General features: G+C 45.9%; 1 protein-coding gene across 1 annotated transcript; it reads left to right on the forward strand.

Moving 5' to 3' along the window:
• The first annotated feature begins 8,522 nt into the window (after positions 1-8,522).
• LOC8052013 lies at positions 8,523-15,970 on the forward strand. The gene is made up of 3 exons (XM_002433988.3): positions 8,523-8,604; positions 9,102-9,149; positions 15,789-15,970. Exons 1-3 carry the CDS (start codon positions 8,535-8,537, stop codon positions 15,968-15,970), a joined length of 300 nt encoding a protein of 99 aa, XP_002434033.2. The 5' UTR covers positions 8,523-8,534.
• Positions 15,971-19,378: the final 3,408 nt, after the last annotated feature.

Below are 19,378 nucleotides of genomic sequence, written 5' to 3' on the forward strand. Positions count from 1 at the left end.
GGCAAAATCTAAGAATATGCAGTCCACCTGAGATCCCTGATCAAATGCTGAATGAAAATCGTTAGTGATAGACAGTAGCTGTGTCTCACAGGACAAGGATTTCCTAAAGCCATGGTGATTTTGGGAAAAAATGAATTGGACTCTAGGAGGTTAACAAGTTGTGTATAAATTATATGTTCTAGAACTTTACAGGGAACACTGGCTAGCGAGATGGGCCTATAGTTGATAGGAAAGTGCTTATCACCAGATTTATGTAGAGGAATAACTTTACCAATTTTACAGTCGCAAGGTACCAATGATGTGTCAAGTGATTGCTGAAAAAGATGGGCGAGAATAACAGAGGAGTACTGATCTGTAGCTTTAAGAAATTTCGAGTTGATTTCGTCAACACCAGTTGCCGATGACAGCTTTAGGCCGTTTAGAATGCTCAGAACACCATCGGGGCTGATTATGATAGGGTCCATCAGTGAGAAAGGATCAACATTATAGCTTGGGTTCACATTGCTTAGGGTGCTAGAAAAGTATTTAATAAACACTTCCTGGAACATTGTGGCACATAAGGATTCATCAATCTAAGTTTCGCCGGGTGCTTTCAATAAAATAGACGAAGGCTTATCTCGATGGGACAACACATTCCAGAACTGACGCGGGTTATTTTTTAACATGGAAGGTAGTAAGGTGAAGAAGAAGTTGAACTTAGCAGACTGAACAGCATTCTTGTAGCACTGAGCAGCACTGAAATAATTTTGCCAGCGAACTGGGCAGGATGCGAGTCTCGCTGCTTTAAATAGACGCTTCTTTTTGTTTGACAATATCGGGAGCACCTTCTTAAACCACGGATAATTAGAGTTTACGATTATGGTTTTCAAAGGTATGTATTTCTCAGTGAGCGAAATCACCTTTTCCTTAAAGCGCGTCCAGTTGGATTCAACAGAGCATTCTGAGAAGTTACCCAAAAAATGAAAGCCGTTTACAAATCCCTGTAACGCCGAATTGGAGCGCAGCTCTTGAGGAGGAGTAGGGAAGGGTACTGACGGGGGCACGTCAACTGCGGGTAGTCACGTGACCCCGGGGGGGTCACGTGATCTCAGGGGAGGGGGGGTCACGTGACCTCGGGGGTCACGTGACCTCAGGGGGTCACGTGACCGCGGGGGGGGGTCACGTGACCTGGGGGAGGGGTCACGTGTCCTCGGGGGGTCACGTGACCCCCCCCGGTTACGCCGACGCCGACGCCGACGCCGCTCAGGCTGAAAACGGGCCCCTAAGAGCTGCGCTCTAAAAAGTGAAAGCCGTTTACAACTTCCTGTAACACCGAATTAGAGCGCAGCTCTTGAGGAGGAGGAGGGAAGGGTACTGGGGGGTCAGGTGACCTGGGGGGGGGGGTCACGTGACTTTGAGGGGTCACGTGACGATGCCGATGATGCCATCAGTGACGTCACTGATGACGTCATCAGTGACGATGACGATGCGGATTCCGATGACGTCATCAGTGACGTCACGGATGACGTCATCAGCGATGATGACGATGACGATGCGGATGTCAGTGACGTCATCAGTGCATCCGTGATGATGACGATGACGATGCGGATGTCGGTGACGTAATCAGTGACGTCACCGATGACGTCATCAGTGATGATGGCGATGACGATGCGGATGCCGGGGACGTCATTAGTGACGTCACTGATGACGTCATCAGTGTTGATGACGATGACGATGCGGATGCCGGTGACGTCATCAGTGACGTCAGCAGTGCTGATGACGATGACGATGCGGATGCCGGTGACGTCATCAGTGACGACGACGTCATTGGGGAGGTCACGTGACCTTCGGGGGTCACGTGACCTCGGGGAGAGGGGTCACGTGACCTCGGAAGGGGGGTCACGTGACCTTGGGGTGACCTTGGGGGTCACGTGACCTTGGGGTGACCTTGGTTACGCCGACGCCGCTCAAGCCGGGAACGGGCCCCTAAGAGCTGCGCTCTAAAAAGTATCATAAAAACTGCATATGCCCTACTAAAAAAAACAATTTGGCGCCTATATGAAAACAAACGGGTTCATACCGGTAACAGTTTAACCATACCGGTCACCAGTTTGTCAAAGGGGTCGCCCGTGCGGTTCAAAGGGGTCCCCCGTATGAGCCATAACGGTCACCTATTTGGACAAACAGGTCACTCCTTTGGCAAACGGGTCGCTCGTCTGGGCAGATGGGTCGCTCGTTCGGGCAAATGGGTGACTCGTTTGGGCAAAGTTGTCGCACGTTTGCTCAAACCGGTGACGACGTTGCAAACTGCACCGGTTTAATCAAACGGCTCTCCGGAGCCCGTTTGATACTGAACGTACAAATCGGCGGCGTGGGCACGCCTAGCGTTTCATCCGTGGCAGCCAATGTTTCCGGAAGGCTGGGAGCGCCGGTTCATCGATTTCAGATCGTCCGCGTAATGCAAGTAATTATATTTATATTTCAATTGCGCTGATGTTCGCTTATACTGCAACTAAAACTAACACCTTTTTTTGTTGTTGTTTTACGTAAACGCGCGACGTTGGTAAGCCGATATTTTTGACAGAACTTTGAGACTTTGTCCATCTTTGTTGCCTCAATTTACTTATTCAGCTCGAATCTCTCTCGCAGAAGACGCGACCGCGTGAAAGAATGTACCTCTAGACTCCGTTTCACTTTAATTCAAGACGCAGCGAAGGTAGCACGCGTACACGCGGCTGCAAGAACATCGAGCATTGCGATAGCACGGCCGCCGTTGCAACAGTCAAACTACGAGCTCGCGCTGAGTGCTTTCTTCGCTCGGGCGCAACCCGAGCTTCTGGCCGCCCCGCCGCCATTTCCAAGGTTCGAGCGTGCTAAAATGCGCGCTCGAACGGCTGTTATTCCGAAGGAATAACAGCCGTTAATTCCTTCGGAATATTTATTTAATTATTATTATTGCAACCGACAATGTCATTCTGGCTCGGATGTCGCACATGTCTACCTCATCGTTCCCTGAAACTGGTAACATAAAAGAAAAGTCACGCGAAACTTTGCGTTTTGTTGTTATTTTTTAGGACTTCGCGATCCGCTAAAAATCTCGCAAACATTTTTTCCCCCTTTTTTTTTTCTTTTGCAGTTTGTGCAAAATTTTTATGTACCCTTTCACCTCTTACCCGAAATTAGGCCTTCGTGCCATCCTTTTGATAAAAAAAAGTTCAGCAGTGGCAGCATCAAAATTTATCGCGCTGGCGTCGTTGCTGATAGCGGCGTGAAATGCCAAACTATATCCTCTGTATCACGCTCTAGTTCGACCCCATCCGATGTCACGACCCAATGAAACCAATCAAGTATCGCCAAAAGTGCTTCGTCATCGCACTCATTGTCTTTGCGCGTTTGGTAACTCTGCTAAAATCACGCGTAAATAAATGCCCCGTGATACGGCGATTTTTGTTTTTTTGCGTGGTTGAATTAGCTGATGATAGCCAAACGGCAAAAAGAAGATGAGCGCCAGGATTATACACTTTTGGCGTGTCTCGCGGTTGGCTCTCAAAACGTAGAGTAGGTCTAGAAATATATCCGAATATATATATATTATTGCACTGAACACTGAACGGTGAACACTTACAGTGAACGACATAAAGACCTGTGTGTCGACCTGCCTCCATGACTCATTAGAAAACCGTCTATGTGTGCATTTTTTTAATTAAAGTCGAATAATTTGTCAGAAAATCTACAGCGAATGAATCATCCGCAAAAGTCACTGGAACCGAAACAAAGGCGTCTCCCGGGAAATCGACAAAACAAAAATATATGTGACATCACTTTCAAGTTTCACCTCCCAAAAGCGCTGGCATTTATAGTTTGCGAAAACTTAAGAAGCGCAGCGCGTGGGGAGTCACGAGTTTATTAAGTTATCGCACGAGAGCCAACTAGATTTCGCCATTCGTCGATAATAACGCCGAAGAGGGGATCACGAAGACAAAAAAAAATGTGATCACATTTGAAGCCAATAAGCCACTTGTGAGACAACGAATTGTCTCTTCAGATTAAAAGAATTTGGTTTGTGTGCTAATGGAGCGAGCAAAAAATTCAGTTTATATATTATTTATGTATCCAATCTATAACGTGTAGCCACTCCCTCCCCCCCCCCCCCCCCCCCCCCCCCCCATAGATATAGGCTGGGTGCCCGCAGTAGGACAAAAACCCAAAGGCGTTTAAGTAATGTCTGTAACCTGGCCAAATTATAAATAAACCATTTTAGCCACTCTCAACACACGGAGCGAATTAGATAGTACATATTTTAAACTTAAAAAGGACCTAGATTGTTCATTGACATCTTGATTAAACGTTAATCAGCATGTTTTTTGTTTTGTTTTTCTTTTTTTGTGCATAAACGCATTCCAGTAGAGCCAACTTCGCTTATTGCACGCCAATCATGGGAACAAGTTTTTAAAGTTAATTTCCGTGGTACTGAGCTGTGCTTAAGTCAATTTTGGTGAGTTCTGTCTTTCTTTTGTTTATTTCGCTATGATGTTGTTTAGCTAATGTTGAAACGGAACCTGCGGACTCGTCAAGCTGTCTAGCTGCAACTTTTTTCTTTTTCCAAAGCCCCACGATCTCTATTGTCGCCGGGTAGAAAAATAAGCCAATTTAGTTGGACCTGAACCTTTTTTGTAGCTCAGTCGACGAGAGACGTTTTCTCGTGTGATTTGTCCACTCAGCATATCGGAACAAATACAGAAATTGTATGTCTTTATAAATTATTATATAACAATTTATGTTCATTCGTGCTTTTTGTTTTCTTTTTTGTGTTAGGGTCTTTGAAACGTAAACCATAAGTCACTGAAACTTAAGGCGTTATACGAGTCCTGTTCATCTTATTTGCGTTCTGCAATCATAATAATTTCAGAATTAGTCGACAAGAACATCAAAAAATGACTCTTAACGTAATTTGGCACTCCATACCTTGCTTAAGCTGTCAGATACTATAGGTAAGGTGGGGTAAAATTGGTGTTGTACACGTTCTTCAAAAAAAAAAAAAAAAAAGGAACGTAAGATCGCACCTCGTTCTTTGTGATTTTGGAACGCGTTCCCGTTAAAAGTTTGATATCGTCACGGGTGGTGGCCAATAAACAATAAATAAACAGAAAGAAATAAACGTTTAATGTGTCGAACTTGTGCCAAAAATAAAAGGTTACAAAAGATAATAACGGAGCGTCGCGGGCGTCGAAATCGGCGTAGCAGCAGAGTCGAACGCTGGGCGAAAACTGACTGCAGATCAGCACGCGGAGTCCCTTATGTACGTGCGTTGGGTTCTGGAACAATCGGCCTAGATTGTCCGGCGACTGGAACATTCAGAACTCGATCTGACGAAAAATGTTCTCGAACTCACGAGAACGCAATGAAAGAACAAATAAAGGAGCACTCCACTGACTGGAATCGAACCCAGACTTTTTGCACGAAAGTCAAGCACGGTAACCACTCGGCCACGCGCGCGGTCGCTCGCTGACGAGCGTGGCAATATATGAAAAAGGAACTCATTCCCGCTGTACCCCCAAAAAAATGGAACGTATCGCTACATATACGTTACATTTGTATTTCGCTGATGACCATTATTAATTACATCTAGAAACGTTTTCTTATCGCATTAAATGGGAACATACGAATAACATTGTTGTGATGGGGAAGCACTAGGAGAAGAAAACAAGCGGAAGCAGTGTTTTATTTGTTGAAATATTCTCCTTAAAGAATCTCAGCTTTTAACCATATAATCTTTGTTGTGCGCGGTTCCGAAGAGCCGAATGTACTGCTCCTCCACATTGCACGAGCGTTTAACAACAACCTCATACGTTTCAATCGAACAAATTCCCGTGTTCGAAATTAACAACGTTGTTTCTCGATGTTGATGTCCACAAGACGAGCAAGTGAAGCAGAAAATAGGGTTTTTGGGAGGTCAGACTTGAAGACTACAAGTCCTTCGTGAAGATTGGATTTGTTGTTCAGTTTGAAGGTGGGGGATAAGGGTTGAAGGAATAGAGGTTCATTTGTGTGTGTCTTTTGAGCGCCCAATGTTCGGGTACAAAGGTGTTTTCGATGTCTGGTAACCTGTTCCTTTGTTGCAACTGCAGGTCTCTTTGTGGAAGTTCATTGATGGCTGTTGTCAGCTTGAGATGTATGCGGATTTGTGGAAGCAAAAAACGTAACCGAGTTTGAAACGTCCCTCTCGGTGTCCTTTCCTTCGACTAAAAGTTTTGCTTTTTGTGCCGCTATCTTCGGTAGTGAAAAAAAAAAAAAAAAAACTTGATGACCACTAGCTTTCATGCACCCGACCGTTAAAAAGAGAGGACAACACAAAATAAACCCTAAGATAAATAACCGAAAAGTTAACAAGATCCTGCTCTTCGTTTAAGTATTGCTTTTATACTTTTAGAATTTTCCTCTTGGAAATAAAATAAAACTTAACCCACTAGACGAAAAAAAGGAGGAACGCTGTTCCTTTTTTCGTTTCAGTAAAAATGTAACTAGTTCCAGTTTCAGTTCTACCGAAGCAAATAGAATGGCGGTGTTCCTTCCTTACTCCTAAAAGGAATGAGTTCCAAGAACGCCGTTCCGTACAACACATGCTAAAATGAGACGCGGGGCAAGATGCCACACTTTCTGTTTATAGCCATCCATCTCCTAAGCAATCTTTCGGGGTCGTGTCAAACCTCACCAAGAACTGTCATGACCTGTTTCTTTGCATATGTAAAAAATGAGAGCTGTCGTAAAGAGTGTTCTGGAGAAAGAAAAAAAAAAGGCGGCGTTAAGGTTGACGCGTTTACCCTTTACCAAAAAGGCACAAATTTCAGGGCGAGGTTTCGTTCCGAGGGGTGCAGTCTGACACCGACTACTCTACCGGGGTGCTAAGATCTAATTTTATTATTATGCTTTATTAGCTCCATACGGACAAAATTTTAGCGAGCTGTGGTCTCTTTCTCTAGCGAAATAGTTATTTACGTAGCAGGATATGTGCGGGGCAAAAGGCGGCCGGCAATCTGGAATTTTATGTCGCGCATGTGAATAATGCACAATCTCCTGGCTGATCCTCAGCCATAATATTCTTTTTCTCCCGGTGTCTAAGATGATGCGAACGTAAAAAATAAAAAGAACGAGGGCTTTATGGCGCAAAAATCACACAAAGAAAGCTCGTAAAACCGTCAAACAACAACGTCCCTTCCTTCTCACTGCTGTCACATTTTTAGACGTACAAAAGGAAGCGCTGCAAAGGTGAGCCAAACAACGGGGAAGTGTGCAGACAGCGGCTCTGCAAAGAAATTGCTGGGCTACAGAAGGCGCGTTCTTTCCTACGTTTCGAGTTTCAAGAACGTTTCTTCTCTACCTAACATAGGACAGAAAAAGAGAACGAGCAAGTCGGAAAGCAGCACTGTTCTAACATCATCTTCCCACAAGGCAAAACTGAAGTTGCAAAAAGCAACCAAGGACCGGTATTCCACTGCCCCCCCCCCCCCCCTCTAAAAAAATAAATAAAAGGTCTTGAAAGTGAAAGGAAAGATCATTAGTAATCGCTCAAAGAAATGCGGATTGTCCCAGCGTTCTGCAGACCGCGCGATGCACGCCATAAGAGAGTGGCAGTGCCTAGTATGCAAAGACATTTGGAGTCAAGCAGTTCCGTATTCGGTATGGATTGAGTGCATGGGCGTTGGAGCCCATACAGTGTGTTTTATGTGTTTTTATTGCAAACACTGAACGCATAGCAAGTTTTTGAAGTGCGGCTGATTACTCCACTACATAGCCTCATTTTGCCCCACAGGGCAGGGCGTAATGAAATATTATGCTACCTTCAGATATTGTAGTTTTGCCTAATGTATCCAATATTTACTGAGCATAGAGTCAAAACGTCTAAGAAGATCCCCATGCTGTGTTTTTTTTTCTTTTAATTGAGGCATACATAAAAATTACCATTGAACTTAAAATGTTTTGTCTTATTTTGCCCCACTTTACCTATACAAGAAGAAACTTGAGTTCGCAGTTATTCTCTCTTCTTCGGCGACCCCGTGCTACCCGGTGCAGACTTTAGATTTTCAAAATCAGCCACCACGTACCATAGTAAAACGAACCGAAAAAATAAAGATTGAAAGCAGTCTTCCGCCGTACTCTGAAAACAAGTGCTTTCACAGTTTCCGGCGTAAAACTTGCTGGAAATAGCAAGGGTCATGTCCGTAAAACTGTTTACCAGACTGCCACGCGTCGTAGATGTGAACTCCCATCAATGAAGGTGAGGTCTCTTTTCCAGACTCCCCCCTGCGCAAGATCGGCAGGAATAGCGGTTGATGACCTATTACAGTTACTGGGGATACGCGCGTGGAACATACCGGACGTGGTAGTTATATAACTTTTTTTTATTATTTATAACGGGATCAATGACTTGTTTTCCCGCACACAGCCACGCGAACCAGTACGTTCCTTGTGGGTGAAGCGCATGTATAAAAGACGAGGAATACCATCCTAGCCATCATCTCTCTTCTCTTACAACAACAGTCGAAGAAGCAGAAATAATGGCAGCTACAATTGTGAGCCCTGTCAAGGTGGTCTTCGTACTGTCCTTCTGCTTTGCCGTGATAGGCAGTGAGTATTGTTTTCGACACACTTTGTGTGCGCATTGGCTTTTTTGTCTGCAATCTGAATATCCGAAGTCTGCTATCTAATGCATCCAACTGAAAACGGTCAAGCGGATGTCACTGCGTAAACGGTGTTTTCGAAATGCCCCTCCAATAAAATAGGACCACCCTCGAATATGAGCTAGACATTAACATGCGCGAAAATAATTTCTAAATGTTGACAGATAAACCAAAGCCACACTTCTTATACATCTTACAAAAGACAGTCTGCATACAGATTCGAACGCGAGTCACCTTGAGATCCGTGCTTCGAATGCCGCATGGCAACGAGTTCAAGGGGAAACTTGGCACGCGGCATTCGAACCACGGATATTGCGATGACTCGTGTTTGCAGACTGCATTTTGCGCGATGCATGCGCAATGTGACCCCGGTTTTACGGTTACTCGTAGCTCGACTCGTCCTTTTATTGATACGCTTCCTCTCTGTGTTCTACCTGATTTCAGGAACAACGGGCGCCACCGGACCTCAGCACACCTGCGCATATCCTCAAGGTAGGTGATATTGTGTAAAGACGCTGAGCTCTGGTTGGTTCGGTTCTGAATGAAGGATAGTGGGTAGACCTCAAGGCAGCCTGCTTTGAGGTCTACCTACTGTCCTTCAATCAGGGCCAATCAGAGATCGGCGTCGTTCTGACGTCACCGTACCTCCTGCGCTTGAAGCAGACGAACTTGCTCTCCCCATAGCGTCGCGCTCGTTGTGAGGCTTTGCGAGACGCGCTGATGGCGATGAGGACGCCAACTAGACGGCACTGCCTAGATCGCCTAGTGATGATGTGGGAGCAGTGTTGGTTGTAGAGCGTTACAAGTAACGGTGCTACCGGTGACGCGTTACTTTTTCCGCCAACGTGTAACGTACTCGTAAGTTTTTTTGTTTTTTTTTTGTTTTTTTCAAAACAGTAACGGGGCAGTGTTGGTGGTAGCGCGTTACATTAATGGTGCTACCGGTGACACGCGTTACTTTTTCCGCCAACGTGTAACGTACTCGTAAGTATTTTTTGTTTTTTTTGTTTTTTTTTGTTTTCAAAACAGTAACGGGTAACGTGCTTCCGTTACGTAATTGGAGTATCGGGTAAAAGGGTTACATTACTCGACACATTTACCTCTTAAGACCTAAAAAAAAGTTACACTTTATTTTTTGTGTGTGTTTCTAGGCGCCAAGCCACGTGAATTTTCGAATTTTCGTGCTTTTCTTTGCGTCCTTTCTTGCAAATGCTTAGGCCAAATTTTAAGAAAAAAAAAAGATAAAATAATTACGTTCAGCTTCAGCATGGAGATAATGCTTATTGAAATATGGCGTTTATGCGTACCTGTAACGTCACAACAGTAAAACGCGTTAATTCAGAACTTCAAAAAGGTAACGCAAAAGTAACGTGCGTTACTTTTTATCGGTAACGGTAACAGTAAGGCGTTCCTCTATTTTGAAGTAACGTAGGACGGTAACGCGTTCCTTGGGTTTGCAAGTAACGAGTAACGTATTTCGTTACTTTAACGCGTACAACACTCCGTGGGAGGGGGATGGCGCAAGCCTTGTTTTCTATGTGGTGTTGATTCAATAGCTCGACTTTAGCATTCGTATTACGCTGTACCTGCAATGCATCTTCGAGTTGTGTGTTTAGCGTCCTGTACTCCGTTTCACCTTATGTTGTACCGCAGCGAAGGCTACAAACGCGAGCTGATAGCGTTGGCAGCTGGCCTTGGTGCACGAGAGCTTGTGTCGCCGAGATGTGCCCTAGAGCAAGGAGCTCGCGCTTGTAGTTTTTCCTGCTGTACAACACAAGGCAGTGGCGGATCCAAGGGGGGGGGCGGTGGGGGCGATCGCCCCCCCCAAACGCCTCGCCATTTTTTTTTCTTTTTTTTTTTGTGGAGCCATTGCTTTTTTTATTTTTTTGTCTTTTTGCTCTTTTGAAGCACATCCCTTGGTACGCCAAAAAGTGTGGCGGCAACGCGAAGGGAGTGACGCTGTTGCTTCACTTTCAAGAGCATTCGTAGTGTTACTTATGCGCCATGAAGCCCCTGTTGTCTTTCTTTTGTACGTTTTGATCCTCCTAGACACCGAGAGGAAAATATGACTCAGGAACAACCAGGAAACTGGTACATTATTGACACACGCGTCATACAATGCCACATTGTCGCGTTTTGTCTCGCGCGTATCCCGTTACGTGAATAATTATTTCCGTAAAAAAAAAGCGCGCTGAACACTCAAATTTGGTCTGCATGAAGCTAATACAACTTAGGAATGAAATTAAATTATACCTTGGTAGAAAGTCTGTGCCAACCGGGGCGTACTTCTCGAAGCGAAATCTCGCGCGGAATTATGCACCTCTTTGACGGGCGGTAAACTCGGCAATCTCAAATCGGCATTTCTTTTTCTCCGGAAAGGACTTGCCAGAGGCAGTCATTTATGGCTCACGCAAAGTGAACAGGCTAAGGCACGCCTCAGTGAAGCTTGAAACTTGTGTCTATGTGATAGCTGGCACTAAACAAAAACTTTCGTTGGGTGCCTTCACTCCAACTGTCGCATTTTGCCCCGCGGCTCATTTGGCCCATCTTACCCTACTTCATTTTGGACAAACGCAATCTATTAGTTTTGGAGCTTCCCCCACACGAGTGTTCGTGCGGTCGAGGTGTTTTTTGACATATCAGTAGTAGTAACCAGGCATTGTGCGCAGCTTTTATCGGCGCCCAGCATGCTCGGGCTCACAAGCGCTTAGCTTCGAAAGCATACACTGTAAGAAGTAACCGTCAAATTTACGGCGCTATACGCTAATAAAAACTAGAAGTACGCCGTGAAGAGGAATTATCTGAAATGCACCGTAAACGAGCAAAAAAACCAAGAGGGAAACGCAAAACTTTATGTAGCAAGAAAACAGAAAGAAAAGACGCGCTTCGCTAATTGGTCATTACGCTTGACCTTTCGGAAGCTGCGGGAACCCAGAGAGTCTCCTCTCGCCCCTTCACCTCCTTTCTTTGTCCGCGCCAGCCGCGCCAACGCAGAACGTAACCACGTAACTGCCTTAACTGAAAAAAGAAAAAAAAAAGAGAACTAAGAGCAAACAGTAGAGCAACAATGCGACGAGCTAGAAGCATAAACAAAAGAAAGGAACGTTGGTTGGGACAACGCGGAAAGAAGTGGAAAAAGCTGACGTTCAGTTCATTTTCCCGCCTTCCCACCCGTCTCCGCGCCATTTTGTCCTCGTTCGTTTGTGGCATTCCCGGATTTTTGTGCACCTGAAAATTTGGAGCGGAAGGCAACTGGATACTCGAGACAGGTATTTCACTATCAATCTGCTGCTTGATTGGCAAGGATAGTGTAACGGCGGCATAAATACAACACTCTAAAAGATGTTTACTTGCAGAATTTGTAGTTTCTGTTCAAGCACGCTTGATGGTTGTGCAATTCGATGAGCACGTTTTCAGCTCTCGAATTCTTCAGTGTGTGGACGAAGGGGGTCCATATCACAAGAGCGAATGACATTTGAGCGAACGGCGACATTTGAGCGAATGGTCGTTTTAGCGAATAACGGGGGCGCGCGTTAACCCATCCGTCGCGCTGCGCTTTACGCCGCTTCGCGGCGACAGTCTGCGGCAACTCATTACAAAAAATATAAACTCACTTGGCCCACCCGAAAACGCCGCTTCGCGGCGTCCGACTATTCGCTAAAGTGTCGTTCGATGAAACGTGGGCGTTCGCTAAAGCGTCATTCGATCAAGTGAGTGCCTCCCCATTGGTACGCCTAAGGGAAGTTTGGTTTGTTTCGAGGAGTTTCGAAAGCTTTCAGTGCACTTTGCCACCATGCCTAGAGGAGTGCCACACAAGGGAGGCTTTGCTAAAACATCTAAAAGGCCACATCACCGACAGTATTTTGTTTTTGTGTTCGTGCTCCAACTGTCAGAAGGTGTGAAATCATAGTTCGATCACGGCACATTTGAACTGGGCGCATTTACGAGTGACGGGTTTCTTGGGCGACGGCGCATCGCCTGCAGGCCCGCTTCAGGTTGAGGACTCTTCGACTTGGTCGACTAGTGCGGATTCTAATGAAGACGGTGCTGTTAACGTGATGCAATCACCTAATGATAACTACGACGTGTTAATGTCTCTGTCTGCGGGAGAAAAAAGGAAGGCCGTAAAATACGACCTTGTTTTTTTTTTTTTTTTTTTTTTTTTGTACCTGAAGTTCAAGGGAACGCTTCTTATGCCGGTATCAACAGTTCAAAAAACCATTTATGAATTTCAACGTCGGCATTTCTTGTACAAACAATACATGTTCGGCCAACTTGCTGAAAGCCTTCAAAACGTGCTTGGTTCAGTCGAGGTTCATAACATCATTGAGTTCATAACATCACTATACAATGATGTTATGAACCTGAATACTACCACCTTTCTCGCCGTTTAAATTGCACCGTAAAAATAACGGCGCGCCGTAAATTTTTTTTTTTACCGCAAATTTGAAGGCCGACCGTAGATTTCTACGGTCCCCGTTTAAATTTATCGTAAACCAGATTTACAGTGCACCGTTATTTTTACTGTACAAGTTTGGCAGCATCAGCTGCCTGGTATTTGACCGTAAATTTTACGGTCAAATTTACAGTCAGGACGCTACAGTGTAGCGTCCTGACTGGTGCCCCATACGAGCAGGCACGTGTGGCGTGCACGTGAATATAGCTTTGGTAGGCTTGCAATTGCACGTGATTTTCCGCACGAGCAGAGACATTGCGTTGGCCAGATGCCCAGCTTTCTGAGGCTATGCAGTCAAAAGTACGGGAGCGTGTGCCTTGGTGTGCATAGCCACAGAAAGTTCAGAGTTCATCCCCTACAGGTAAACCGATACAAAAGCTCTCAAGATCTATATTATGTTATCAGAGTTTAGTAAAAACGATGACTCCAGAAAAAGTATAAACACTCCCCCCCGTTTTACGCCGAGGAACCGCCCCCCCCCCAAAATGGAGGTCTGGATCCGCCCCTGACACAAGGTGAAACAGAGTTTAGTACGCCGCCCATACATAAGCAGGTTTTCATCATGCTGGCACAGACCGAAAAACACTGAATGTCTCCCGAAACACACACAAACACACACACACACACACACACACACACACACACACACACACACACACACCCCGTTTACACCTTGAAGAGCGCAGTAAAAAAAAAAAAAGAGGTCCCGGTTTTTGCGGGGCATCACTATTTTCCTCTTTTATGTAGAGAATTGAGATATATAAAGTGCACTTTCGTTTAGATATATGTTAGCTTATCAAGTCGCACACGTTTCAAGCGCCAAAAGCATATCGCTTCTTTCTTCCACAACCAAACGATGTAAGAACTAGTTCGCGCTGCGCATGAAGTGTGCTCAAAACTTCATTTATTCTTCGGGCGCAAACGAGTATAGATAGTTCATTTTCTACTATTAATTTTTTTTTCTATTTTACTTTTTATTTTAATCGTATTTTTATATTATTTTCATCTTTTAAATGATTTTATATATTTATTAATTATATTTATTTGTCCGTCATTTGTGTTTATCGTTGCATTCGAATATTTTTATCCAAAAACTGCCGTTCTCGCTGGCACACTTTGCGTGCAACTAAAATCATTTACCCCTCTACAGACAAGCTGTACTTTTAGCTCAATGGCTCTAAGGGTCGAAACTGAGGGAGAGGAGGAAACTAGAGCTCGCACGCAAGGTCAGAGCGCCCAGCTCTGGTTCGGAATAATTAGTGCGCAGACGCTAAGCTAGCTGGTCTTGCTACCTACTTTCTATGGCGAGAAGAGGCAAAAATATAGGTATCTTTGCCTCTACACATAGCAGAGCGCGTTGGATAGAGTACGGATCACACGGAAAGAATAAAAACACAGAAAATACACGAGGGACAGACAGACACTCTAAGGCTGTTGGTTGAAAGAACTGTGTGTTTGTCCCTCGTGTATTTTCTGTGTTTTTATTCTTTCCGCGTGATATTTGCCTCTACCTCTGGTCCTATTTGTATGGTGTCCGACTGCCACCGTAGCGACCCTGGTTCGAGCCTCGCTGCTGCTCCATTTTCATATACAAACTTTATATGCAACCTTACAAGATCTTCAACCGCTTCAGCGTGTTACTCCTTCCTGCTATGACGCTCGCTAGTGCTCTCGTTTCTCACGATTTTTTTTTTTCATATGAAAGCTGGCATGTCGTATGTACTCGAATGTCGCGATTCTAGCGACTGTTATTACATGTACTGGCAAAAAAAAAAAATTTAAAAATTCGAGCAGCGAACGCGAGCGTCGCTGTCGTCGCCACGTTCACACTCCTGGCTTCTGGAGCTTCCGTGAACTGCGAAGCTGGAGAGCGACCTGCAGCAGAACAGGCGTCTGCAGCATATATCACCGCCGCTGTGACATCCGCCAGGATCGCGGCCATCAACAGCGTGACAATTCCACACTCGGCCGGAAATTCGGCAAAATCGCCCGCTGCGGCGATTGAACGTCGTCGCGGTTGACCTAGGCACTGCCTGCAGTCGCAGAGCGGGCCTGGCCAATCGCGGCAGTTGTAGTTATCTCCTACGTTATCGCAAAGCGTCCCACTTAGATCAAGAACCCGTTTTTGAGGCCCGTTCACGCACTTGCAACCTCTTAGAACCGGGTGCCTTGGAACCTCTTAATACCTCTTACAACGAAGGGACACACTGGCGCCATCTGTTGGGTAGCAGTGTGAACATGGCGGTCCGGCATATTTTCTATTTCTCTCGCGCATTATCCTTCTTTTTTTGGCTCGAAAAACATTTTTTAACGTTATAAACGAGCCTTTCTTATAGGTATTACGCACATTCGACCTCGGAAATCCCGCGAAACCTCCGCTCTTATGAAATGCAGTTCCAGGGTCACCGCATAGATGGCGCCAGAGTGCCAGTGTCTTCTCTCGTCCTAAGAAATTCTAGAAGGTTTTAACAGTTCTCGTCTCTCCTGTTCGTACTCGGTTGCGAGAGCGTGAACGGGCCTTTAGAGTGCGTTAAATACAAAAGCCGGAGACGCGTTATAGGCGCTAACCAGTCGGACGGCTAGCGGTGTTGTTTTTTTTTGTTTGTTTTTTTTTAGTAAAGTTTATTTGACGGACATGAGAACCTTCAATAACCTTTCATTTTCCTTTCCCGCAGCTTGCACCAATCCGGGTGCAAATGACCCCAGCCACGTCGTGACAGCGACTGCACAGTACAACCCGACCACCAAGCAATGCGAGACCATCCCGTCGGAGACCGGACCTCACAACTGCCAGAAGTTCGCAACCCTAGCAGACTGCGAGAAGAACTGCGCAAGCGCAAACTGCGTATACTGCTAGGCATGATCTAACAACCCCGAGAACACGCATGGTCGTTGACCCCGTGCTGTGATAATAAAAATAAAGCGGTTCTGAAAAAAAAAAAAAAAATGTCTGCCTCATCGATATTATGTAATTGAAACAACTGACACTTTACACAATCAATCAATCGCTTTATTTATGGCCTTTAAGCCAACGGAAACCCTAGACAAAAAGCTGCTAATGGCAGCTTGACGAGGTCTGGGGCCCGTCTCAAATTTGTCAGCAGGACATCCATTCAGAACACAAAAGGATATTGCATGCAAAAATACGCTGAGTAATCACTTCATGCATACAACTTCTAACAGCATTATACAAAAAGGAAAAATTTATTCGCAGAACTTGTGACAGATTGAAAAGATATACAGCTACATGTAAAAGAAAATTACGCAAAACAACACAAAGTTGGGTAACTCACCGCTCCAAGCCAAAGCACAGCACCGGCGTAACCTAATGTGCAACGTGTCACAGCAAAAAGCGTTCGGCGTTACTTTTTTTATTTTAAAATTAATTTACGCATTTAAAAACACCAACCGTCGCCATCTTGCTCGGGGCAGAAAACGGATCGACGCGGTCTGCGGCGTACGACTGATGTGATCTTTGCCTTGAATTGTTGTGAAGTGCAGCGTTCCATTGAATGCAAGTCTTTGTGAAACAACTACAACCGTTCCGGGAAGCAATGGTGGGCTCCTTCGTCGCTTTCGGCTGCGTAAATTGAGTGAAAACGGCTGGAAATACTTTTCATGTATAAGTATGCAGCAAGCACGTTGCAACGAATGTTGCTCGCTCGCTATAGCTTACTACTGCATGTGAGCAGACTTACGGAAGAAAGCTCGATGAGTGCACTCATCGAGCTTTCTTCCGTAAGTCTGCTCACATGCAGTAGTAAGCTATAGCGAGCGAGCAACATTCGTTGCAACGTGCTTGCTGCATACTTATACATGAAAAGTATTTCCAGCCGTTTTCACTCAATTTACGCAGCCGAAAGCGACGAAGGAGCCCACCATTGCTTCCCGGAACGGTTGTAGTTGTTTCACAAAGACTTGCATTCAATGGAACGCTGCACTTCACAACAATTCAAGGCAAAGATCACATCAGTCGTATGTGTACGTTTGAACGGCAAAGCAGACGAGCCATAAACATGTTTGCACGTCGCAGGTGCTATCCGACGGGGGGATGGTCGCCTAAGAATACTGTCGTTCTGTGTTCGGTGCACTTCGAAGATGTCTGCTTCGACATAAGCGGTCAAACGAGAAGTCTTCGCGCGGGTAGCATTCCAACTCTGTTTCCGGAATTTCCAGCATACCTGCGGAAAGCAGTGAGAATCGTAGCGACTGTGAACGCTTATTTCGTATCTTAGTTAGCTACATCTAAAACTCGAGACGGTGCGCTTATAATAGCCATGCATCTGCAAAACAAGTACTATAAACGACTTTATTTTCCCGATCTTGGTATTTCTTTAATGTCTCAAAGGGCCCGTTTTGCTGATAGTTCGCGTCCACGAATTTTCGCGATCGTGACGGGTATGCTATGCATGCCATGTATTCATTGCCATGGAAAAAAATTCTTCGCGAAACCAGCTCATTATCGTGAGTGTTATGTTTATTGTAAGTATTGTAAATAATTAAACAGACTCAAAAAAAAAAATTGAAGACCCGAGTTCATGTATATACCCATATTAAAAATGGAAACATCGTTTGGCTTTTCTACTCTGCCTAAATGCTCCTGTAATATTTTGGAAGTAACTCCAAAGTTATAATAAGTTATCTCCGAAAAGGAAATCCAACCTGTCTGAAGCGGCCTTCGAGTCCTTTAAAACAGAAAAAAAAAGTATGGTTTTGTTTTCCTTGCAATACGCAGCTCCAAAAGCAACAGAGCACTGCCAACGCCCCTTCCAGCGCCGCCTCCTTTTGCGAACCCATTTAATACCCGTGCCACACGGGCAACTCGAATGCCATTTACAACGAATGACATTCGTGTGGTTGACGAATCGGCTCGCGATGTGTCGCGCGTGGAGCGCCCCACGCTCGGAGTGTCGCGCGCTGATTGGCCGATCGTTCAAATGTCATTTAATTATGGGAAGGCGCTCGCGGCGGGAGCGAGTGAACAGCTGAGAACATGGCGGCGGCTAACTTCGGCGAAGGCGGCGGAGAGCGGTTCTGTGTGGTCACCCGCAGGATCTCCCGGGAAAAAACGCGAGTTTTTATTGCCAACCTAAATGAGGAGAATATCACTGAGCTGCTCGGAGAGGGCGGCCCCGTCCTAGCCTTGCGAAATACGACTAGCGTGTTCAAAGGAGTGCCTAGAGGCTTCGGCGCAAGCAGGAATGACGCCGAAAGCTCCAAGCACTGCATGGTAGCGCAAAACGAGCTGCTCCTATCTCGGTGCCGTTCCTGGCTGCGCCGGAGCCTTTCGGCCTCGGGGTCCGCTCGCAGTTTGCAAGGTATGGCGAGGCGAAACGCGGTGGCGTCCTCATAGTGGTTGGAAACGATCTCGCTCGCCATTCCGTGCGCACGCACGTCGCCTCTGATCCAGAGTGGTCCAGCGGCCCGACCCGGAGCCCGAAACGTTGGGGTTTTGATGTTTCTTCCGTCTCGTAACTCCTTGCACAGCATCGAAGACAGCGGGCACAATCTTTAGTTTACGCTTGCCGAAAGCATCGGAATGCCTTCACGTGCGATGCACCTGAAAATGTGGTCTCGTGGTGCGGCCGGTGCCGGAAACGCAGCTTTAACTTCGAGCTTTGACACGGCGTGGCGCCACCTTCGCGTAGGGCTTGGTGCGCATCCATGTAAACGTTGCCGCGTCGGCTTCCTTCGGAAGACGATTGGAGTCGATGCGCTGAAGTCGCATTCATGTAAATGCGGCTATGATCACATCACCACTTGGCCGGAACCCTACCGTCCCAATGCATGGTTCTAGAAGTCGCCGTAGCGCGGCGCCACCAGTCTCAGGAAACTTTAGTGATGGAGGCTCGTAGGTGAGGACACACAGCACGGCGAATTCTGTGACGCGATCCACTAGATAATGTCCTCGTGCGCGCCTGAGATTCCTCAGCCGACAGCGCCTCCGTCGTCCACATAATGCAACTGAAGAATAAAAAAAAAAAAAAAAAAAAAAGAAAACGCGTTCTTTCTTCTTTGATTGTCGGCTCTGACCTTGGCGCATGCTGCTTTGAACACAGCGGCAGATGTCTCTCCGCTTCAACGCTTTCACAAAACTGTTACTGCCGCCGTTCAGGCACGAAACTAGAGACAACAGGGAGTTGTAGTAGATCGTTGTTTTCCTCCGTTACGGTGCCCGTAAAGAAAACGCCGCAGCTGCGCATGCGCGCCGCCCGCCTTGTCTGCATAGTTCAAGGTCTTGTGGGGAATCACGGAGCGCTATCCG

Source organism: Ixodes scapularis, unplaced genomic scaffold (assembly GCF_016920785.2).
Source record: "Ixodes scapularis isolate PalLabHiFi unplaced genomic scaffold, ASM1692078v2 PGA_scaffold4__175_contigs__length_147842914, whole genome shotgun sequence".
Classification (NCBI taxonomy): domain Eukaryota; kingdom Metazoa; phylum Arthropoda; class Arachnida; order Ixodida; family Ixodidae; genus Ixodes; species Ixodes scapularis.